The following is a 25,714-nucleotide window of genomic DNA, read 5'->3' as shown; positions in this document are numbered from 1 at the left end:
CCCATTGTGATTCATGCAACAGAAAATACAGACAATTAGTTTTTTATGACCAATAACAATATCATAGAAATTTCTTACTATAAAAATAATTAACAAACCCTACTCAGAACCGGTACCCAAAAAAAAAAAAAAAAAAAAAAAAAAAAAAAAAAAAAAAAAAAAAAAAAAAAAAAAAAAAAAAAATTACTAAGTATTATTACCCCCCCATGAACCATGGACCTTGCCGTTGGTGGGGAGGCTTGCGTGCCTCAGCGATACAGATAGCCGTACCGTAGGTACAACCACAACGGAGGGGTATCTGTTGAGAGGCCAGACAAACGTGTGGTTCCTGAAGAGGGGCAGCAGCCTTTTCAGTAGTTGCAAGGGCAACAGTCTGGATGACTGACTGATCTGGCCTTGTAACAATAACCAAAACGGCCTTGCTGTGCCGGTACTGCGAACGGCTGAAAGCAAGGGGAAACTACGGCCGTAACTTTTCCCGAGGGCATGCAGCTTTACTGTATGATTAAATGATGATGGCGTCCTCTTGGGTAAAATATTCCGGAGGTAAAATAGTCCCCCATTCGGATCTCCGGGCGGGGACTACTCAAGAAGATGTCGTTATCAGGAGAAAGAAAACTGGCGTTCTACGGATCGGAGCGTGGAATGTCAGATCCCTTAATCGGGCAGGTAGGTTAGAAAATTTAAAAAGGGAAATGGATAGGTTAAAGTTAGATATAGTGGGAATTAGTGAAGTTCGGTGGCAGGAGGAACAAGACTTCTGGTCAGGTGACTACAGGGTTATGAACACAAAGTCAAATAGGGGTAATGCAGGAGTAGGTTTAATAATGAATAGGAAAATAGGAATGCGGGTAAGCTACTACAAACAGCATAGTGAACGCATTATTGTGGCCAAGATAGATACGAAGCCCACACCTACTACAGTAGTACAAGTTTATATGCCAACTAGCTCTGCAGATGACGAAGAGATTGAAGAAATGTATGATGAAATAAAAGAAATTATTCAGATAGTGAAGGGAGACGAAAATTTAATAGTCATGGGTGACTGGAATTCGAGTGTAGGAAAAGGGAGGTTAGCACACTGGACTCGCATTCGGGAGGACGACGGTTCAATCCCGTCTCCGGCCATCCTGATTTAGGTTTTCCGTGATTTCCCTAAATCGTTTCAGGCAAATGCCGGGATGGTTCCTTTGAAAGGGCACGGCCGATTTCCTTCCCCATCCTTCCCTAACCCGAGCTTTCGCTCCGTCTCTAATGACCTCGTTGTCGACGGGACGTTAAACACCACTAACCTAACCTAACCTAGGAAAAGGGAGAGAAGGAAACGTAGTAGGTGACTATGGATTGGGGCTAAGAAATGAAAGAGGAAGCCGCCTGGTAGAATTCTGCACAGAGCACAACTTAATCATAGCTAACACTTGGTTTAAGAATCATGATAGAAGGTTGTATACATGGAAGAACCCTGGAGATACTAAAAGGTATCAGATAGATTATATAATGGTAAGACAGAGATTTAGGAACCAGGTTTTAAATTGTAAGACATTTCCAGGGGCAGATGTGGACTCTGACCACAATCTATTGGTTATGACCTGTAGATTAAAACTGAAGAAACTGCAAAAAGGTGGGAATTTAAGGAGATGGGACCTGGATAAACTGAAAGAACCAGAAGTTGTACAGAGTTTCAGGGAGAGCATAAGGGAACAATTGAAAGGAATGGGGGAAAGAAATACAGTAGAAGAAGAATGGGTAGCTCTGAGGGATGATGTAGTAAAGGCAGCAGAGGATCAAGTAGGTAAAAAGAAGAGGGTTAGTAGAAATCCTTGGGTAACAGCAGAAATATTGAATTTAATTGATGAAAGGAGAAAATATAAAAATGCAGTAAATGAAGCAGGCAGAAAGGAATACAAACGTCTCAAAAATGAGATCGACAGGAAGTGCAAAATGGCTAAGCAGACATGGCTAGAGGACAAATGTAAGGATGTAGAGGCTTATCTCACTAGGGGTAAGATAGATACTGCCTACAGGAAAATTAAAGAGACCTTTGGAGATAAGAGAACCACATGTATGAACATCAAGAGCTCAGATGGAAACCCAGTTCTAAGCAAAGAAGGGAAAGCAGAAAGGTGGAAGGAGTATATAGAGGGTCTATACAAGAGCGATGCACTTGAGGACAATTTTATGGAAATGGAAGAGGATGTAGATGAAGATGAAATGGGAGATACGATACTGCGTGAAGAGTTTGACAGAGCACTGAAAGACCTGAGTCGAAACAAGGCCCCTGGAGTAGACAACATTCCATTGGAACTACTGATGGCCTTGGGAGAGCCAGTCCTGACAAAACTCTACCACCTAGTGAGCAAGATGTATGAAACAGGCGAAATACCCTCAGACTTCAAGAAGAATATAATAATTCCAATCCCAAAGAAAGCAGGTGTTGACAGATGTGAAAATTACCGAACAATCAGTTTAATAAGCCACAGCTGCAAAGTACTAACACGAATTCTTTACAGACGAATGGAAAAACTAGTAGAAGCCGACCTCGGGGAAGATCAGTTTGGATTCCGTAGAAATACTGGAACACGTGAGGCAATACTGACCTTACGACTTATTTTAGAAGAAAGATTAAGGAAAGGCAAACCTACGTTTCTAGCATTTGTAGACTTAGAGAAAGCTTTTGATAATGTTGACTGGAATACTCTCTTTCAAATTCTAAAGGTGGCAGGGGTAAAATACAGGGAGAGAAAGGCTATTTACAACTTGTACAGAAACCAGATGGCAGTTATAAGAGTTGAGGGACATGAAAGGGAAGCAGTGGTTGGGAAGGGAGTAAGACAGGGTTGTAGCCTCTCCCCGATGTTATTCAATCTCTATATTGAGCAAGCAGTAAAGGAAACAAAAGAAAAATTTGGAGTAGGTATTAAAATCCATGGAGAAGAAATAAAAACTTTGAGGTTCGCCAATGACATTGTAATTCTGACAGAGACAGCAAAGGACTTGGAAGAGCAGTTGAACGGAATGGATAGTGTCTTGAAGGGAGGATATAAGATGAACATCAACAAAAGCAAAACGAGGATAATGGAATGTAGTCGAATTAAGTCGGGTGATGTTGAGGGTATTAGCTTAGGAAATGAGACACTTAAAGTAGTAAAGGAGTTTTGCTATTTGGGGAGCAAAATAACTGATGATGGTCGAAGTAGAGAGGATATAAAATGTAGACTGGCAATGGCAAGGAAAGCGTTTCTGAAGAAGAGAAATTTGTTAACATCGAGGTTAGATTTAAGGGTCAGGAAGTCATTTCTGAAAGTATTTGTATGGAGTGTAGCCATGTATGGAAGTGAAACATGGACGGTAAATAGTTTGGATAAGAAGAGAATAGAAGCTTTCGAAATGTGGTGCTACAGAAGAATGCTGAAGATTAGATGGGTAGATCACATAACTAATGAGGAAGTATTGAATAGGATTGGGGAGAAGAGAAGTTTGTGGCACAACTTGACCAGAAGAAGGGATCGGTTGGTAGGACATATTCTGAGGCATCAAGGGATCACCAATTTAGTATTGGAGGGCAGCGTGGAGGGTAAAAATCGTAGGGGGAGACCAAGAGATGAATACACTAAGCAGATTCAGAAGGATGTAAGTTGCAGTAGGTACTGGGAGATGAAGAAGCTTGCACAGGATAGAGTAGCATGGAGAGCTGCATCAAACCAGTCTCAGGACTGAAGACCACAACAACAACAACAAGTATTATTAAATATGCATATGAAAACACTTTTTAAATTGATGCAACATGATTGCGTTATTAGAAATATTCTGTGCTTACATGAATTTTTAGGCTATCGGACTTTGTTTCTTACTTCGTCGATTGTAGCTGCAGGCAGAGGACTCTCAGTACACCGGCATTTGTTTGGTTAAGAAAATCCTCCTTACTTGGTTTCACTTCACTTGAATAAGAAATACTTAATACTGGTATCAAATTTCTATCTTATTTCAAACATGTTTGATACAAAATACTCGTAGCCAATCATTCTCCACACGGTACTACTTGACAGAACTTCTATATACAAGACACTGTGTAAAAACAAAATCATGTACAAAAATTGAATCATTTGTCTGCACCTTATGCCAATGCTTGTGATAGATCAGTGTTTCACTTTTTGGTTTTTAATAAATCTTAATTTTATGATATCCTGGGGGTTTTCACCATGTACTTATACAATTCACTGAACATCCTTATGTGAGAGGTATGTAGGACATTGCGGAGTGTTGTCATACACATCTATATCGACATCTACATCTACACTATGTACTCTGCAAATCTGTGTGGCAGAGGGTACCCTGTATCATTACTAGTCATTTCATTTCCTATTTCACTCACAGATAAGAGAGAGGGAAAAACAACTGTCTGTATACCTCCTTATGACCCCTATTTTCTTGTATCTTATCTCTGTGGTCCTTAAGCAAAATGTACACAGGCGGCAGTAGGATTGTTCTGCAGTCAATTTCAAGTGCCAGCTCTGTAAATTTTCTCAATATTGTTCCTCAAAAAGAACATCACCTTCCCTCCAGTGATTCCCATTTGAGTTCCCGAAGCATTTCCGTAACACTTGCATGTTGTTCAAACCTACTGGTAACAAACTAGCAGCCTGCCTCTGTATTGCTCTGATGTCTTCCTTCAATATGATATGGTGCAGATCCCATACAATCAAGCAATATTCAAGAACAGATAGCACTACCATTCCCAAAACATATATATTTCCAAAATTCTTACAATAAACTGAAGTTGACCATTCACCTAACCTACCGCAGTCCTCACCTGCTCGTTACATTTCATATTGCTTTGCAACATTATGGCCAGGTATTTAAACAATGTGACTGTGTCATGCAGGACATTACTAACAATGCATCCAAACATTTTCCTACTCATCTGCATTAACTTACATTTCCTACATTTAGTGCCAGCTGTCATTCAACACACGAACTAGAAATTTTGTCTAAATCATCTTGTATCATCCTAGAGCCAATCATCTTTGACACCTTAATACACCACACAGTATCATCAGCAAACAACTGCAGACTGCTGTTCACCTTTTCTGCCAGTTTATTTATGCATACAAAAAATAATATCGCACTTCCCTGGGCCACTCCTGATGATATCTTTGTCTCTGATGAACTGTTGCCATTGAGGACAACATGATGGATACTATAACTTGAGAAGTCTTTGATTCATCACATACAGGTATCTGGGAACCTATTCTGTATGTTCATAACTTCTTTAACTGTCTGCAGTGGGGTAAGATGTCAAATGCTTTTTGGAAATCTAGAAATATGGAATCTGCTTGTTCCCCTTCACCTATAGTTCACAGTATATCATATGAAAAAAGGGCAAGCTGAGTTTGACATTAGCAGTGCTTTTTAAACCCATGCTGAATCATGACATAAGATTTTTAGTCTCTGCAAAATTTATTATATTCAAATTCAAAACATGTTCTAGAATTTTGTAGCAAACTAATGTTACAAATATTGGTCTGTAATTTTGGGAACCTGCTCTTTTACCCCTCTTATATACAAGAGTCACCTGCACTTTTTTCCAGTCATTTGGGACTTTGTGATGGGTAAGAGATTTGCCATAAATGCAAGCTAAATAAGGGGACAATACTGTAAAGTACTCTTTGTAAAACCAAATTGGGATTCCATCCGGACCTGGTGACTTATTTATTTTCAACTCTTTTAGTTGTTTCTCTACACCAGTGATGCTTCTATAACATTCCTGCATTAATGATTTCTTAAATGCAGAATTTAAAATGTTGGTTTTCATTTTGCAATCTTCAAATGCCACAGCAGACTGGTCAAAGAGTGATTGGATGGAAGCCTTAGACCTGCTCTCACAGTTTTAGATAGGATCACAATTTTCTTGGGTTCTTGGTCATATCATTGGCTAATAGTTTGATAATAGTTTCAGTTTTTTATGTACTAAGGCATTCACCAAGGTTCTAGGCACCTTTCACTTGAGGCTGTTCAATGAATGTAGCTGATAAATTAAGCACTTCTTAACAGTGGCTGATGTGGTGTTCTACACATGCCTTAAAACACCAGCCAGATCTCCACTGCCTTAAAAATTCATCACTGAACTGTGATCAAGGCCAAGTTTGACCACCCAATGGTCAAAGCATGCTGTACCGTGCAACATGGTTGGTTCTAAGGAATAATTTGCATATTAATAGCCTTATTTATAAAAAGTGATGTGAAAGGAAAAGTTTAATCCACTGATATTCTACTCAGGAATTTCCATTGTTACATTACTTGTTGTTTACAATTCATATGATGATATTGGTAACTGCCAATTATCTAAGTACTCCAAGAACAGGTGGCTGTTTACAACAAACATTCTTACTTGTGTTCGAGCTAACAGAAGTTACAAATAATTTTTATAGTTTTTAATTTTCTAACTAATGTCTGTCTGAAGAACTTATTTTGCACCAGAGTCACATCCTCCTCTTTAAACCCTAGAAAAGAACAGAAAATCTCATGGAAGTTATAACTGTTTATTTTATTTTGCTTGTGAATCCAGTTATTTTCTCCACATCTGCACATTTTAATCCCTGTCCTAAAGATGTGTGTCAGATAATTTAAGTATCAAGCCTGTAAGTCCATGTAATTATGATGTATTAGGATATTTAGGTAACTATACTTCAACATTCAGCATATATGTAAAGAAAATCTTTCACGCATTTATTCTGGAAAGATTCAAGTTTAGAAACAATATCATTATTTAAACATTTTATTTGGCTCTGTGCCCTTCAGGATGGAAAAATGATATTACACTTAACATAACATTAATTAATCTAGAAGCAAAGTTCTTTCTAATATTAGGATAATAAAACACAATAAATGAAGCAAAATCCAAATACTGTACCAAGTTTGTGCTGTATTGTGTGAGAATCTTGAATTCTGTTTGTTATTGTTTCTTTATAAGCAATTTGTAGAGGACCAAGTTCAACTGGTATTCTATAGTCGGTAACTATGCGATTTTTTATTACATCAAGATGAAGCTCTCCCATTCCTGAAACCAAAGTTTAGGTTATAATAACAATAACAATACAGTAGTACAAAGAAATCATAGAAGTTACCAGCGAAGTTCATCAATCTGATAGCTGAAACATGTTTTGCTTCTACCACTTTCTCCAAGTCCTTTCCATATTGTTCATCTGACTTTGAATCATGAAGTTATAATAAGTCAGAATTACTTTCCAGATGTGAAAGTGACATCAAGGCCTTTGGAAAAATACAAGGGTTGGATCTTTAATAACAGCAACTATTTATTTACAGCTCCTACAAAACAGATATGTGTTTCAAAGTTTTACTGACCTTCAAAGTAGTCACCAGCACTGTGTATCTGTATCTACATCTACATCTACATCCATACTCCGCAAGTCACCTGACGGTGTGTGGCGGAGGGTACCTTCAGTACCTCTATCGGTTCTCCCTTCTATTCCAGTCTCGTATTGTTCGTGGAAAGAAGGATTGTCGGTATGCCTCTGTGTAGGCTCTAATCTCTCTGATTTTATCCTCATGGTCTCTTCGCGAGATATACGTAGGAGGGAGCAATATACTGCTTGACTCTTCGGTGAAGGTATATTCTCGAAACTTTGACAAAAGCCCGTACCGAGCTACTGAGCATCTCTCCTGCAGAGTCTTCCACTGGAGTTTATCTATCATCTCCGTAACGCTTTCGCGATTACTAAATGATCCTGTAACGAAGCGCGCTGCTCTCCGTTGGATCTTCTCTATGTCTTGTATCAACCCTATCTGGTACGGATCCCACACTGCTGAGCAGTATTCAAGCAGTGGGCGAACAAGCGTACTGTAACCTACTTCCTTTGTTTTCGGATTGCATTTCCTTAGGATTCTTCCAATGAATCTCAGTCTGGCATCTGCTTTACCGACAATCAACATTATATGATCATTCCATTTTAAATCACTCCTAATGCGTACTCCCAGATAATTTATGGTATTAAATGCTTCCAGTTGCTGACCTGCTATTTTGTAGCTAAATGATAAAGGATCTATCTTTCTGTGTATTCGCAGCACATTACACTTGTCTACATTGAGATTCAGTTGCCATTCCCTGCACCATGCGTCAATTCGCTGCAGATCCTCCTGCATTTCTTTACAATTTTCCATTGTTACAACCTCTCGATACACCACAGCATCATCTGCAAAAAGCCTCAGTGAACTTCCGATGTCATCCACCAGGTCATTTATGTATATTGTGAATAGCAACGGTCCTATGACACTCCCCTGCGGCACACCTGAAATTACTCTTACTTCGGAAGACTTCTCTCCATTGAGAATAACATGCTGCGTCCTGTTATCTAGGAACTCCTCAATCCAATCACACAATTGGTCTGATAGTCCATATGCTCTTACTTTGTTCAATAAACGACTGTGGGGAACTGTATTGAACGCCTTGCGGAAGTCAAGTGATATGGAAGTTGTTGGATACTCTTAGCAGTGCCACTTTTGTTGACAAAGTGAGTGGTGCGGTCTATTGCCCGACAAATCTGTATCAGTTCTGAAGCGAATTCCGTAAAGTGTTTCCTTCAGTTTAGAAATTGAGTTGAACTCATGAGGGCTTAAGTCAGGGGAGTGCAGTAGGTGGTATAACACTTAGCAGCCCCATTAGTCAAACAAATCAGTAACAGCTTGCACTGTACATATCTGAGCATCGTCCTGCAAAATGATGGTCAGGTCCTGCAGAAAGTGTCATCACTTCTGTCTCTAAGCTGGTCATAGGTTGTGTTCCAAAAATGAACAGCATAGAGACAGAAGTGATGACACTTTCTGCAGGACCTGACCATCATTTTGCAGGACAATTCTCAAGCACGTACAGTGCAAGCTGTTACTGATTTGTTTGACTGATGGGGCTGCTAAGTTCTATACCACTTACTGCACTCCCTTGACTTAAGCCCTTGTAAGTTCAACTCAGTTTCTAAACTGAAGGAAACACTTCATGGCATTTGCTTCAGAGCTGCTACAAATTCGTCGGGCAATAGACCACACTGCTTGAACTGTCAACACAGCTTGCACTGATAAGATTATCCTACGACTTCCACATCACCGACAACGGGTTATACACAATGCTTGTGACTACTTTGAAGGTCAGTAAAACTTTGAAACACCTATCTATTTTGTACGAGCTGTAAATAAATAATTGCCACTATTAAAGTTCCAACCCTCATAATACTCTGCAACAGCAGAGATGAGGTTGCAAATGATGAACATGAAAGAAATTCATGGCCAATTTTCTGAAAATTCTTAGAATAGATGCATGTTCTTTCTAACAAAAGGCACACTGGCTTAATGAATGGAACAGTCAGAAGCCAATATGCACTATCATCTCCTCCTGAGCATTACTTTGAATTTTAAGCTTATAAGCAACTTTTTTATGAATTTACTACAACTAGATTTCTTTGTATCATAAGAACCTGCTAATACTGTTTGCCCAGTTTCTTCATTGACTGAAACCCTTAAGCTGGGATCTTCTTTTTGCAGTTCCACAAGTGCAGTTTCAAGTTGCTGCTGGTAGGCCTATTTGTATTAAAAAGAAAGTAACAATTAACATATTAAAATGTAATAAATAAACTGTCAATGAATAAAAAGGCATGCAGATATATAAAATACATATTCTCAGATTTTGTTTAAACTCTGTGTGGTTGTGCAGGACTGACATGATCGTGAAAAGATGAAGTTGGTCATATATGATTTCAGAACAGTAGAGTACTTTGTTTCAAGTTAAAAGTAAAGCTAAGAGTATTTTTTACAAGAAAGTAAAAACAAAAACCAGCTATTATTAATAATATTAAGATCAAATAGTGTCTTTATTGGTTTAAAACTGACAGGTTCATAGTCAGATAGCTGCTTACATTTAAAACTAGATTTAGATTATGTATGTTTCAGAAATATGTGATAATTCACTCCAAGTTAAAAGTATGGCTAAGAGTATTTCTTGCAAGAAAGTAAACCAGCCACTAATAACAAAGCTGTTTATTAAGATTAGATAGTGTCTTTACTGCTTTCAAACTGACAGGTCCATAATCAGATGGCTGTTCAAATTTAATATTACATTTGTCTTAGGCTGTACATCTGGTGTTGGCTGTTTTTCACTGTGGCAAAAGTTCCGTGGGGTCATGGTGCCCTACAGCAAACACCATAAACGGACTTTCCAATCAACTAATTTTGTAAAATAAGGGCTATCCTGGCAGAAGCACAAAGTACTACTTCTATATCTACATCCGTATTCTACAAATACTGCTAAGTGCATGGTGGAGTTTACTTCCAATAATGCCATGTATCAGGTATTCTTTCCATTCCATTCAGACTAGAACTGAGGGAAGAATAACTGTTAAAATGACTCTGTGTGTAATGTAATTAGTCTAATATTGTATTTGTGTCCTCTATGGCAATTCCATACAGCTTGCTGAAGAATATTCACAGATACCTCACTTTATCTTAGTACTTAAAATTTTTAAGTAGGCTTTCATGAGATAATTGGTGCTTACCTTCAAGCTTCAGCCAGTTAAGGTTTTTCAGCAATTCTACTACATTCTGATATGGGGTGAACATACCTGTGGCTATTCATGCTGCCCTCATTGGTATACATTTAATATTTTCTGTTGATTGTACTTAGTATAGATCCCACACACTTGAGCAGTATTCTAGGTAGGATCAGGCGACCTTTTCACAAGCTGTCTCCTCTGTAGACTGATTGTACTTTCCCTGTAGCATACTTATGAAGCAAAGTCTCTGCCACCAACTTTACTTATGACTGAACATATGTGATCATTAAACAACAGAAATGCTAGGTTGGAATATTAACAACATGAGGAAACATTATTACAGATTGTAGCTTTCCTCAAAGCCTTCTTCAGCAAATAAAACACAAACACATTTACACAAGCAAGCACACCTCATGCTCATATGACTGCTACCACTGGCAGCTCCAATCAGAATTCGATTGTTACATAAATAGCAATCAGGAGTAGAGCAGGGAAGGGTGCAGGATAGCAAGGCACTGGGGGAGGGGGGGGGGGGGGGGAAGTGTACTTTCTGGCAGGGCATGTAGGGACTAGAGACTGCCAGGTGCAGCAACAGGAGGTGGGGCATGGGAGGAGTGGTGGGTTGGGTGGGGAGGAGGGGAGGGGGAGTGGGGAGTGGAAAAGGAAAGGAGCAGAACGGAAAGGAGAGGAAAAGGAAAGGAACAAAAAAGGAGAGGAGCTAAAAAGCATAGGAGCAGGGAAACGGAAAGGACAGGTGCATTGGCAGAGGGCAGCACATGAAGAGGGTGACAGAATGTGAAAAGGGATGAGATGATAGGATGAGGGAGCTGAAACAGTTGAGTATAAGGTGTGTGGACAATGGGTGACCATACATTAAGGCCAAGATTATTTTTGGGAGAGGAGAATGTGTGGTAAGGATAACTCCCATCTGCACAGTTTCGAAAAGCTGGTGGTGAAGGAGAGGATCCAGATGGCCTGAGCTCTGAAGCAGCCATTGAAATCAAGTATGTAGTATTCAGCATCATGTTGTGCTGCAGGGTGGTCTACTTTGCTCTTGGCAACAGTTTAGTGGTGGCCATTCATCCTGGTGGACAGCTAGTTGGCAGTCATACCAATATTAAAGCTGTGCAACAGCTGCTGCAGAGCTTTTATACTTGAACAACATGGCTGCTTTCACATGTGGCATGAACTTTGATGGGGTAAGATAAACTTGTGACAGAACTGGAATAGGAAGTGCTGGGTGGGTGGATTGGGCAGGTCTTGCACCTGTGTCTTCCACAGGGATATGATACCTTAGCAAATTATTGGGATTGGGAGTGGCATAGGGATGGACTAGGATCATGTAGACATTAGGTGGGCGAAAAACCACCACTTTAGGAAGGGTGGGCAAGATCTTGGATAGGACATCCATCATTTCAGGGCACAATGATATGTAATCAAAGCCCTGATGAAATATGTGGTTCAGTTGTTCCAATCTGGAGTGGTTGGGGTGTTTGGGGGAGGGTGGGGGGGGGGGGGGGGACTTTTGTAGCTGGTACTTGGGGTTGGTGGGAGGCTAAGGGATGTGTGGGGAAATGGCACGGGAAATCTGTTTGCAGACCTGGTCTGAGGGATGGTGCCTGTTCATGAAGGCCTTGGTGAGACCTGCATACTGAGAAAGGGGGTCCTTGTCACAGTAGTTATGATATCCCTGGGTAGCAAGACTGTATGGCAGGAATTTTTTGATGTGGGAGGGATGGCAGTTGTCAAAATGTTCGTACTGTTCGTTGTTGGAGGGTTTGATGTGGGCAGAGGTGTAGATGGAGCCTACCCTCTCCCCTCCCCTCTGCTTTCCCCCTCACCCCACCCCACACGCCACACCTCCTCTAGTCCCTGCATGCCCTGTCAAACAGTGCTCTTCTCTCCCCTCGCCCATACCCTGCTATCTATCCCTCCCTCTTTCCTGCCCCACTCTAAATTACTATTCACATGACAGTCGCATTCTCGTCAGAGCTACTGATAGTGATGGTGGTGATTTTAGATGAGGGTGCTGTAATGTAACGGACTACAGAAACTACCGATACCACCGGCTGGCAAGGTGTGTGGTGCCGTCAATCAACTTGAAGGAGCAAGTGAACTTTAACTATGTAAACATAAACATATTATTATATACCTAAAAACAAAAATGATGTGACTTACCAAATGAAAGTGCTGGCAGGTCGACAGACACACAAACGAACACAAACATACACACAAAATTCAAGCTTTCGCAACAAACTGTTGCCTCATCAGGAAAGAGGGAAGGAGAGGGAAAGACGAAAGGATGTGGGTTTTAAGGGAGAGGGTAAGGAGTCATTCCAGTCCCGGGAGCGGAAGGACTTACCTTAGGGGGAAAAAAGGACGGGTATACACTCGCACACACACACATATCCATCCACACATATACAGACACAAGCAGACATATTTAAAGACAAAGAGTTTGGGCAGAGATGTCAGTCGAGGCAGAAGTGCAGAGGAAAAGATGTTGTTGAATGACAGGTGAGGTATGAGTGGCGGAAATTAGAAATTAGCGGAGATTGAGGCCTGGTGGATAACGGGAAGAGAGGATATATTGAAGAGCAAGTTCCCATCTCCGGAGTTCGGATAGGTTGGTGTTAGTAGGAAGTATCCAGATAACCCGGACGGTGTAACACTGCGCCAAGATGTGCTGGTCGTGCACCAAGGCATGTTTAGCCACAGGGTGATCCTCATTACCAACAAACACTGTCTGCCTGTGTCCATTCATGCGAATGGACAGTTTGTTGCTGGTCATTCCCACATAGAACGCTTCACAGTGTAGACAGGTCAGTTGGTAAATCACGTGGGTGCTTTCACACGTGGCTCTGCCTTTGATTGTGTACACCTTCCGGGTTACAGGACTGGAGTAGGTGGTGGTGGGAGGGTGCATGGGACAGGTTTTACACCGGTGGCGGTTAGAAGGGTAGGAGCCAGAGGGTAGGGAAGGTGGTTTGGGGATTTCATAGGGATGAACTAAGAGGTTACGAAGGTTAGGTGGACGGCGGAAAGACACTCTTGGTGGAGTGGGTAGGATTTCATGAAGGATGGATCTCATTTCAGGGCAGGATTTGAGGAAGTCGTATCCCTGATGGAGAGCCACATTCAGAATCTAATCCAGTCCCGGAAAGTATCCTGTCACAAGTGGGGCACTTTTGTGGTTCTTCTGTGAGAGGTTCTGGGTTTGAGAGGATGAGGAAGTGGCTCTGGTTATTTGCTTCTGTACCAGGTCGGGAGGGTAGTTGCGGGATGCGAAAGCTGTTGTCAGGTTGTTGGTGTAATGCTTCAGGGATTCCGGACTGGAGCAGATTCGTTTGCCACGAAGACCTAGGCTGTAGGGAAGGGACCGTTTGATGTGGAATGGGTGGCAGCTGTCGTAATGGAGGTACTGTTGCTTGTTGGTGGGTTTGATGTGGACGGACGTGTGAAGCTGGCCATTGGACAGGTGAAGGTCAACATCAAGGAAAGTGGCATGGGATTTGGAGTAGAACCAGGTGAATCTGATGGAACCAAAGGAGTTGAGGTTGGAGAGGAAATTCTGGAGTTCTTCTTCACTGTGAGTCCAGATCATGAAGATGTCATCAATAAATCTGTACCAAACTTCGGGTTGGCAGGCCTGGGTAACCAAGAGGGCTTCCTCTAAGCGACCCATGAATAGGTTGGCGTACGAGGGGGCCATCCTGGTACCCATGGCTGTTCCCTTTAATTGTTGGTATGTGTGGTTTTCAAAAGTGAAGAAGTTGTGGGTCAGGATGAAGCTGGCTAAGGTAATGAGGAAAGATGTTTTAGGTAGGGTGGTAGGTGATCGGCGTGAAAGGAAGTGCTCCCGCACGTCCAGGGCCTCGCTGCGATGGAGCACTTCAAACGGTTCCTTCCCTACAGCCTAGGTCTTTGTGGCAAACGAATCTGCTCCAGTCCGGAATCCCTGAAGCATTACACCAACAACCTGACAACAGCTTTCGCATCCCGCAACTACCCTCCCGACCTGGTACAGAAGCAAATAACCAGAGCCACTTCCTCATCGTCTCAAACCCAGAACCTCTCACAGAAGAACCACAAAAGTGCCCCACTTGTGACAGGATACTTTCCGGGACTGGATCAGATTCTAAATGTGGCTCTCCAGCAGGGATACGACTTCCTCAAATCCTGCCCTGAAATGAGATCCATCCTTCATGAAATCCTCCCCACTCCACCAAGAGTGTCTTTCCGCCATCCACCTAACCTTCGTAACCTCTTAGTTCATCCCTGTGAAATCCCCAAACCACCTTCCCTACCCTCTGGCTCCTACCCTTGTAACCGCCCCCGGCATAAAACCTGTCCCATGCACCCTCCCACCACCACCTACTCCAGTCCTGTAACCCGGAAGGTGTACACAATCAAAGGCAGAGCCACGTGTGAAAGCATCCACGTGATTTACCAACTGCCCTGTCTACACTGTGAAGCGTTCTATGTGGGAATGACCAGCAACAAACTGTCCATTCACATGAATGGACACAGGCAGACAGTGTTTGTTGGTAATGAGGATCACCCTGTGGCTAAACATGCCTTGGTGCACGACCAGCACATCTTGGCGCAGTGTTACACCGTCCGGGTTATCTGGATACTTCCTACTAACACCAACCTATCCGAACTCCGGAGATGGGAACTTGCTCTTCAATATATCCTCTCTTCCCGTTATCCACCAGGCCTCAATCTCCGCTAATTTCAAATTTCCGCCACTCATACCTCACCTGTCATTCATCAACATCTTTGCCTCTGCACTTCTGCCTCGACTGACATCTCTGCCCAAACTCTTTGTCTTTAAATATGTCTGCTTGTGTCTGTATATGTGTGGATGGATATGTGTGTGTGTGCGAGTGTATACCCGTCCTTTTTTCCCCCTAAGGTAAGTCCTTCCGCTCCCGGGACTGGAATGACTCCTTACCCTCTCCCTTAAAACCCACATCCTTTCGTCTTTCCCTCTCCTTCCCTCTTTCCTGATGAGGCAACAGTTTGTTGCGAAAGCTTGAATTTTGTGTGTATGTTTGTGTTCGTTTGTGTGTCTGTCGACCTGCCAGCACTTTCATTTGGTAAGTCACATCATCTTTGTTTTTAGGTATATTTTTCCTTCGTGGAATGTTTCCTTCTATTATAAACATATTATTATTTTGTTACGAAACTGTTAATATGAGGACAATCATGAGGTATATTTTTTCATATATGTATACATGCAATGTGTAAAATATCGATATACAACCAAGGTTGGCAGTACTGCACAGTTTGTAAGCTCTGTGAACAGGAGCCGGTGGTTGGCGGGTGTAGAGACAATGGGCATTTGGTGTTGAGACATCTTGTAATACGCTTGCTTTGAGAAGGTCAAGGATAGAGGGAACGAAATTATGTATTGGAAAAGCTGTTACATTGAAAATTATTGAATATCGTCACAATCAGCATTTATAAAATAAAAGTTGGAAGTTTAAATATGTGTCAGTTCTTATGCAGCAGAATACACACCCTGGACCTCAAATTGATTTAACAAACAGCTGATGGCTAGATTCATCATTGGACCACGAGCGAGCAACAACGACCAATAAAGGTAAGGATGTTATATTACTCTAAATTCAAATTGTGATGATACCTTTCTTTCTCCATGTCTTCAACCCTGTATGTACTCTGTTGTTAGAGTGAACAGCAAGACGGGGACTTGTGGTCGACTAGGCACACCAGGGAGACCACACAGGTTTAAAATGATAATTTGTAGCTTAATATACTACTACAAGGAGGATATAAGATGAACATCAACAAAAGCAAAACGAGGATCATGGAATGTAGTCGAATTAAGTCGGGTGATGCTGAGGGAATTAGATTAGGAAATGAGACACTTAAAGTAGTAAAGGAGTTTTGCTATTTGGGGAGCAAAATAACTGATGATGGTCAAAGTAGAGAGGATATATAATGTAGACTGGCAATGGCAAGGAAAGCGTTTCTGAAGAAGAGAAATTTGTTAACATCAAGTATAGATTTAAGTGTCAGGAAGTCGTTTCTGAAAGTATTTGTATGGAGTGTAGCCATGTATGAAAGTGAAACATGGACGATAAATAGTTTGGACAAGAAGAGAATAGAAGCTTTCGAAATGTTGTGCTACAGAAGAATGCTGAAGATTAGATGGATAGATCACATAACTAATGAGGAGGTATTGAACAGAATTGGGGAGAAGAGGAGTTTGTGGCACAACTTGACTATAAGAAGGGATCGGTTGGTAGGACATGTTCTGAGGCATCAAGGGATCACCAATTTAGCACTGGAGGGCAGAGTGGAGGGTAAAAATCGTAGAGGGAGACCAAGAGATGAATACACTAAGCAGATTCAGAAGGATGTAGGCTGCAGTATGTACTGGGAGATGAAAAGCTTGCACAGGATAGAGTAGCATGGACAACTGCATCAAACCAGTCTCAGGACTGAAGACCACAACAACAACATACTACTACTGATAATAATTAATATTTGTTCCCCGGAAAAAGAGGTGAATTACAGTGCTCAACATCATGGTCATCAGTGGCTAGCTGCCGATAGTAACAGTCATGCGTGCAAGAAATGTACTTGCTTGTGTGTGTGTGTGTGTGTGTGTGTGTGTGTGTGTGTGTGTGTGTGTGTGTGTGTATTTTCGTTGCTGAAGGAGGCTTTGACTGAAAGGTATAATGTGTGCCGTCTTTTCATGATGTCTGCCTGCAACTGAACATGTCATCTTTAGAGTGAGTAGCAATCTATCCTTTTCCTTATTGATCATAAGTGACATCTCATCTCATATCCCCCACCTAGATAGTTGTACATCTTGACTAATTCCAATGGAAGGCATTGCTGCAATAACCAGGTAAGTCACATTTATGTATTTTCAAGTAAAACATAAGAAACTGTGCACAACTGGTAAAAATAATTTTATCAGTCTTGTCTTTGCCCAATGGGCCACCAGTACACTGTAATAGTTTATTACATAACCAAACCAAGCTTTATTATGATATTTATTCACTTGGACTTGTCATTCTCTTTGCATTAAACAACCCTGTTTTGTGAAAATTATTTCAAATAAACAAGTAAATGAGGAAATAACTACTACCACTTTACTAGTTACTGAATATTATGAGGAGTCTACAGAATTGCAATAAAATGGTTGCCCTGATATAAGTCATAGCTTTGAAAATTAATAAGAAGTTCACTGTGTTTCTCCTTCTAATGTACTGGCTGTAGCATCCACAACAGTTCTGTCAAAGACCACCTTATTATAAAATTCCATGTTTGAGGCTGGTACATACATCTTGGCAAGCTTCATGACATCTTAACATTTTTCAGGTATAGCTGGTAAAGGTTTATAAAGTTTATTCTCAGAAAAAGTCAATGTAGTTTACGCTTTCTGAATGACAAAATCATGATAGATAAGTTGTCATAACTATGAATTACAGTGAACTACGTGCTTGTGTTCAGTGCAGTATTCAAAGAAACTCTACTATGAAAAAGTAAATTTCTCATTATCAGCAGTCTTAATGTTGGACCAAAGCAGCTTTTTAGGTGGAATGAGAAATGTGTATATTACATACAAGAGATACCACTGCAGATATATTTTGCACAAAGTTTTGTTTCTTTTATATTCTAGAATATGACTACTGTTTGGTGCAATGACAAGTGTGATGCCCCAAGGACAGAAAACCCCAATTAACAAACTTTGTGGAAACTTAAAGTAGGGAAGTGAGTCATCTTGACAGTGATGGCAACTATTGATGATAAAATCTACACTGCTAATATTTTGATTAACACCTATATCATTCAAATACTGAGAATAGCATACAAAAAGGAGAGATAAAAGAAAAGGATTTTCATAGATTCTTTATCAAACATCTACAGAATAAATTCAAAATCATATGAATGAAGGTTAAATCCAAGAAAGTAGTTCAGCCAAAGATAACATTTAGCATGGAAGAGAGTTGCAGCCACATAAAAAAGGCAATTCAATGCGCCCACAACACAGCTCGGATATGGAAATGTTCAGTTGATTAGTTGCTCTTGAGTCACTCTAGAGCACTTTTGCAATAGTTGTCTGGATGCAAACGCTATTAGATTGTTTCAGTTTTGGAAGTTTGATAATTCGTGAGGTAGAGACTGAAGTATTGCTCAGTCATTCAACTGATGAAAGTTAATCTTTACCGTTCTCAACGCGACGGTACAGTAAGACGAGTGTTAGACTTAAATTGAGTGGTATTGGTTTATCGGATTTAGCCTTCATACTGATGAACAGTTACAAACCTTGAGAGCAATGGATCAATGACAGAAAAACAATACATAGTCTTGAGTAGGACACAATAAAACGAAGACACGAAGAAATACAAGTCTGCCGATTAGTCAAAAGTTGTCATCAGTGTCACGATTACTGAACTGAGCATAAGTTAATCTTGAATGATATATTGGTGTGCGTGTGTTGTAGGGACAAACAATTAATTACAGAAAGAACAATAGAATCTGTGTCAAAAGATAAATCTCCTGTGTTGCCTAACTCATTAAATGGACAATACAATGTGTATTAATGTAAGCTGATTGACTCTTTAAACATTTTAAGTGACTAAGTGAATACATGAATAATGGACAGTGAAAAGTGATTAGTTTAAACCAGTATTATGGTGTATTAAAAAAACATTTACTCCAACATAAGTTATCTCTGGAGTTACATCAGACCATTGTTAATAACTTTACATAGCAACGGCATAGCAATGGAATAGTAGACAGCAAAATTTCATCCTCACTATGTATGATATGAAAAATGACCATAATGATGAAATCAAGAATCAAGATTTTATTTCATCACGGATCTAACCAGGCATAAAAATAAACAATTGCACTTTACCAGTTTGCACAAGTTGAGAAGACCATTGCGGACAGACAACAGAATATTTCTAAACCACGCAAGGAGTTGTGTTCTTACCAGAGTTACAGGTGCTGTTCCATGTCATACCGACAGTCGCGTCTCCTCCCAGTGAGTGAAGAAGTAGGGAAGGGACGTCACACAAGGCAACTCAAGAAAATGTACAATTCTTACCAGAAACAGCCAACATCAACAATTCCTCCACTGGTGTTATTCTGAATTGGCCCCATGGACAAGTTTCATTCTTCCTCCATACATTGAGTGATTTTCAATCTATTCAATAACTGTAAAATTAATTTTCAGCCAAAAGTGGACATATCCAGTTACTGTAACACTGCCTCCAATTGTGACTCACTGCTGTTGTCATCAGAAGATACCACGTTTTTCCATTCTATAAAGTTCACAATTTCACATTTCTGAACAATGAAAGCAAGTTGCTATTATTTGCAACTTTTTGAAATCCCATCAAGGTCTGACTGTATATTTGCATAGCCTTGTTTGGACAGTGCTTCATCACAGATAACAACGTCATCTGCAAGAAGTCTGAGGTTACTATTAATGTTGTCTGCCTGATTATTAATACACTGCCAGAAAAAAAATAGTACAATCTTTTAGAGGTTTGACATTAACCTGTTGGAACAAAACATCACCTTCCTGTTGTAATAATGGCAAAAGAACGTGTCTAACAACATTCTACACATACTGAGTGCTGGTTACCATCCCTTCCAGAAACACCAAATTAGAGTTGTAGCAGATCGAACCCCACACTATAAGGCCTGGGGTGGGGCTAGTGTGTCTTGAGTGAATGCACTCTATAAGACAGTGCTCACCAGGTCTACATCATATGCACAAACATCCATCACTTGCAAGCTGGCAGAATCTGCTTTCATCACTGAAAACCACAGCACACTGTTCCACCTTCCAAGCAATCCTCTGATGGCACCAGTTGAGCAATAAATATTGATGCTGTGGCATGAGTGGAAGACAAGCTAGTGGTGTGTGTGCCCTTAGTCCCACTGCTAATAACCAGTTTTCAACAGTTCGTATTGCCATGTCTGAGCTCACAAGCCCTTTTATCTGTTCTGCAGTAGCTGTACGGTCTGCCACTGTTGCCCTTACGATACGACAACCCTAGTGGTATTGCATAACTGACACAGCACTTGCAACTTCTGTGGCAATTCTCCAGAAGGACCATCCACCACTCACACGGTTACAATTTAACGCTTTCATACTTGCTCAGCTGGCCACGGGAAGCATGAGAGCATCTCCATGGCATGGTGCCTGCTTGCTTCACAAGTTTACACCACCCTAAGCCTTCTGTCTGTGAGCATTCCCTATTAAATGGAATTTAAAACTGCTTTGGGCAAATTCCCAGGCAAACGTTCATTTATAAATGTCCTGCCCACTCGGCATTTTCCCAACCTAAATCACTAGCTATACCACTATGATATCTCAAAGCCTTTTGCAGTGGCATGCCTGAATAAAATCATCTTGGATGTTGTGTACTTTTTTGAGGCTGCCAGTACAAGACGTGCTGGGTCTTTTGGCCCAACAGTTCCCACCTGGAACTGTCAAGTTGTTCTGCATTTAATGATGACAATATATATTGTATATTAATGACCTTGCAGACCACATTAATAGTAATAAATATTCAGTCAGATATTGATAAGATTTCAACATTGTGCAGATATTGGCAACTTAGTCTAAATGATCAGAAATGTAAAATTGTGCACTTCACAAAATGAAAAAACATAGTATCCTATGGCTATAACATTAATCAGTCACTGCTATATGAAATGGAATGATCACACAGCACATAGGTTTAGTTGTGAGTAGAGGAGGTGGTAGACTTTGGTTTATTGGTGGAATACTGGGGAAGTGCAATCAATCTACAAAGGAGATTTCATACAGATCACTCAAGCGACTTGTTCTAGAATATTGCTCTAGTATGTGTGGGACTGTACCAGATAGGACTAACAACAGAAATTGTATCTATATGGAGAAGGAAAGAACAAATGGTCACCGGTTTGTTTAATCCATGGGAGAGTGCCACAGAGATTCTGAAGGAACTGAACTGCAACACACTTGAGATAGACAGAAACTATCCCAAGAAATATCTGTAAACAAATTTCAAGACCCAGCTTTAAATGATTGCTCTTTGAATATACTACAGCTCCCTGTGTATTGCTCACATACAGACTTTGAAGATAATATTAGAATAATTACTGCATGAACAGAGGCAGTCAAACAATCATTCTTCCCACACTCCATATGTGAATGGAACAGGAACAAACCCTAATAACTGTTACAATGGAATGTATCCTCCCCCATGCACCTCATGGTAGTTTGCAGAGTATAGATGTAGATGTAGATGTAGATACTTCTTGTACTGCAATAAATATTATGAGATGATGGATGGCATAGTGATTGAGTCACCACTGTCACTAGCAGTTGAGAATTTCTTCATGGAGCACTTTGAGGAGCAGGCACTGAACTCTGCGACATTGTGTCCATCTTGCTTCCCATGGTACTTTAATGACACATTCCTGGTATTGCCTCAAACTGAAAATGCATTGCAGTAGTTTGTCAATTGCATGAATGGTGTCCATTGCAACATTAGTTTCACTATTGAAATGGAAAAAGACGGCAAGCCACCATTCTTACATTTTTTTAGTTGAGCGGAAACCAAGAGACTGGCTTGGTCATTCAGTGTACAGGATACCAATGCACACTATTTGATATTGGAACACCAATAGTTTTCACCACCCTGTACACCACAAAGTGACCCTGAATATGTTACTACACAGAGCGAAGATTATTTCTAATGATGGCAGACAATGTTGAAACCATTAGCAGCACATCTACCCCAACTAGCATATGCGGTTATCATATCAAAATCGACATTGACTTTCTAGGTGTGCTAATTTTTTTTCCCAGTAATAAATATATCATGAACCATGGAACTTGCTGTTGGTGGGGAGGCTTGTGTGCCTCAGCGATACATATAGCCACACTGTAGGTGCAAGCACAATGGTGGGGTATCTGTTGAGAGGACAGACAAACGTGTGGTTCCTGAAGAGGGGGAAGCAGCCTTTTCAGTAGTTGCAGGGGCAACAGCCTGGATGATTGACTGATCTGGCCGTATAACACTAACCAAAACGGTCTTGCTGTGCTGGTACTGCGAACGGCCAAAAGCAAGGGGAAACTACAGCCATAATTTATCCTGAGGGCATGCAGCTTTACTGTATGGTTAAATGATGATGGCATCCTCTTGGGTATAATGTCCCGGAGGTAAAATAGTCCCCCATTCGAATCTCCGGGCAGGGACTACTCAGGAGGATGTCAGTTCTCTGTCTCACTAAGTGGTGTCTTCAGTGATGTCTTGATTGTCTTTGCTCCTGGAGCTTCAACAATGGCTATCACTTTTCCACTGACAAAACCGTCTGTGTGAATTTCTGGCTGCACAAATGGTTTCTCCCACCATCTTCACATCTTGGGCCTGTTGCCCTTCCATTCATTGAAACTACAAAATTCATGGGGCTCATGCTTGATAGGAAACTCTCTTGGTCCTCCCATGTCTCTTACCTGGCAGCCCACTGTACTCGGTTCCTCAGTGTCCTACGTGTCCTCAACGGTACTTCCTGGGGTGCTGATCAAACCACCATCCGCCTTTTCTGTTTGAAACTCGACTATGGGTGTTTTATTTATGCATCTGCACGTCCATCCCTCTTACGTTGTCTCAACAGCATCGTGGCATCCGTTTGACCACAGGCACCTTTTACACTAGCCCGGTTGAGAGTCTGTATACTGTAGCTGCTGAACACCATCACTGTCCTACTACCGTGACTTTCTCCTCAGCAGGTATTCACGCCATTTATCTCCCATTTGTGGGGCCACCCATCCTATGCCTCCTTCTTCGATAATACCTCTGATCGCCAGTATGGGTCGTGTCTCTCTTCTTTGTTACCTCCTGGAGACTGCTTTCGGCACCTGCTATGGCGGCCTAACTTCACATTACCTGCAACTTTCCCGGTGGGTGTGAACCCTTTACCATCTTGGCCTTGTGAAGCAGCCTGTGTTAACATTGGCCTTCACTCACTTCCTAAGGACACTACCCCAGCCTCGGTCTATCACCTTCAGTTCCATGACCTTTGCATGGAGCTTCGCAGCAGTACCTTTGTATGCACTGATGGCTCTCGGACTGAACGTGGGGTCACGTGTGCCTTCACCATTGACACATGTGTCTTTTGATATTGGCTTCTGGCAAAGTGCTCACAAGGGAACATCCCCATCGCACCCCCCTCAGATTTAGTTATAAGTTGGCACAGTGGATAGGCCTTGAAAAACTGAACACAGATCAATCGAGAAAACAGGAAGAAGTTGTGTGGAACTATGAAAAAAATAAGCAAAATATACAAACTGAGTAGTCCATGGGAAGATAGGCAACATCAAGGATAATGTGAGCTCAGCAGCACCGTGGTCTTGTGGTTAGCGTGGGTAGCTACGAAACGAGAGGTCCTTGGTTTAAATCTTCCCTCGAGTGAAAAGTTTAATTTTTTATTTTCAGACAATTATTATCTGTCCGTCCATCCGTCTGTCCGATGCAATGTAACTGCACCGTAGTATGGGGACGCTACACCCAAACAAACATCGAAACACATGACGTCAGTCGACTACAGCACACGGAAGAGAGAGTATTCCTGCTAACGACGCTCCCTGGCTGGAAGTTGACTGTTCGCTACTTTGGATGAGAGTGCACTAAATATGTGAGATGTATTCTGTGGGCAATATAAATCCAGCAAATATAGCTCACACGGTTTTGCGTTGCGGTCGCAAAACACAGACACTAAACTTATTACAGTGAACAGAGACGTCAATGAACGAATGGACAGATCATAACTAAGCGAAAATAAAGAAAGTAAACTTTTCACTCGAGGTAATACTAGAACCAAGGACCTCTCGTTCCGCAGTTGCTCACGCTAACCACGGGGCCACGGCACTGCTGAGCTTGCACTATCCTTGATGTTGCCTATATTGCGCATGGGCTACTGAGTATGTATAGTTTGCTTTTTTTTTTCATAGTTCCACACAACTTCTTCCTGTTTTCTCGATTGATCTGTGTTCAGTTTTTCAAGGCCAATCCACTGTGCAAACTTATAACTAAATCTGAGGGGGGTGCGATGGGGAGGTTCCCTTGTCAGTATTTACAGCCAAGCTGTTCGGCCTGTGTCAGGCCACAGAGTACATCTGGCGACACAGCCTTTTCAATTGTGTCCTCTGCTCAGACTCACTCAGTGCCCTTCAAAGTCTATGTGCGCTGTACACCTCCCATCCCTTAGTGCTGCAGGTCCAGGAAAACTGTCACTTGTTCACTCTTGGTGGAGCCAGTGTGATGCTTCTGTGGGTTCCTGGTCATGTCAGGCTGCCACGAACGAGGCTGCAGATGCTGCTGCCAAGGCTGCAATCCTCGTACCTCAGCCCGAAAGTTCCTGTGTTCCCTCTGATGATCTCTGTGTTGCTGTCTGTCAGGAGGTGGTGTCCCTTTGGCATCAACAATGGCCTCCCTTTACGGGAAATAAGCTCCGGTTTATTAAGTCTCTCCCATTGGCTTGGATGGCCTCCTCTCAGCCCTCCCTCCGGGAAGAGGTCATTTTAACTAGTCTGTGCATTGGGCACTGCCTTTTTAGTCATTGTCATTTGCTAAGTGGTGCTACCCCACCACTTTGTACACATTGCTCCCAAATTTTAAATGTCTGCCATTTCCTGATGGAATGCCCATTTTTTAACCATTTGCATTCCTGTTTGGGTTTGCTGTCTAAGTTATTGTCTATTTTAGCAAAAGATGTATGGGCTGTTGACCACATTTTACTTTTTATTTGCCAAAGAAATATGGTGAATGCCATTTAATTTTTAGTTTTCGACCTCTGTTTCAGTATGGTGTCTTTTTTTAGCCCTTTTTCCACATGCCTGTTTTTAGTTGTCTTCTATTATGTCAATAGCGACTAACATATAGTCATTTTTTAACTCCTCTCTGTCTTCATGTTCTACAGTTTTGACTTGAGTGTGTACGGCCCTAGCTGTTTTTTGCACACTAAAGCGTTACAAAAAGGTATGGCCAAACTTTCAGGAAACATTCCTCACACACAAATAAAGAAAAGATGTTATGTGGACATGTGTCCAGAAACGCTTAATTTCCATGTTAGAGCTCATTTTAGTTTCGTCCACCTACGCTCAATGGAGC

General features: G+C 41.3%; 1 protein-coding gene across 1 annotated transcript in view; it reads right to left on the bottom strand.

The window, feature by feature from the left end:
• LOC126175458 (ribosome-releasing factor 2, mitochondrial) overlaps positions 1–25,714 on the bottom strand; it is a 225,111-nt gene that overhangs the window by 45,581 nt on the left and 153,816 nt on the right. Inside the window, exons 10-11 of the mRNA XM_049922265.1 lie at positions 9,483–9,585; positions 6,911–7,057 (exon numbers count right to left, since the gene is read on the bottom strand). Coding sequence (XP_049778222.1) covers positions 6,911–7,057; positions 9,483–9,585 — 250 coding nt within the window. The remainder of the gene's footprint in view (positions 1–6,910; positions 7,058–9,482; positions 9,586–25,714) is intronic.

The sequence above is a fragment of the Schistocerca cancellata genome, chromosome 1 (genome assembly GCF_023864275.1).
Source record: "Schistocerca cancellata isolate TAMUIC-IGC-003103 chromosome 1, iqSchCanc2.1, whole genome shotgun sequence".
Classification (NCBI taxonomy): domain Eukaryota; kingdom Metazoa; phylum Arthropoda; class Insecta; order Orthoptera; family Acrididae; genus Schistocerca; species Schistocerca cancellata.
This window is presented reverse-complemented; position numbering and strand designations above follow the sequence as displayed.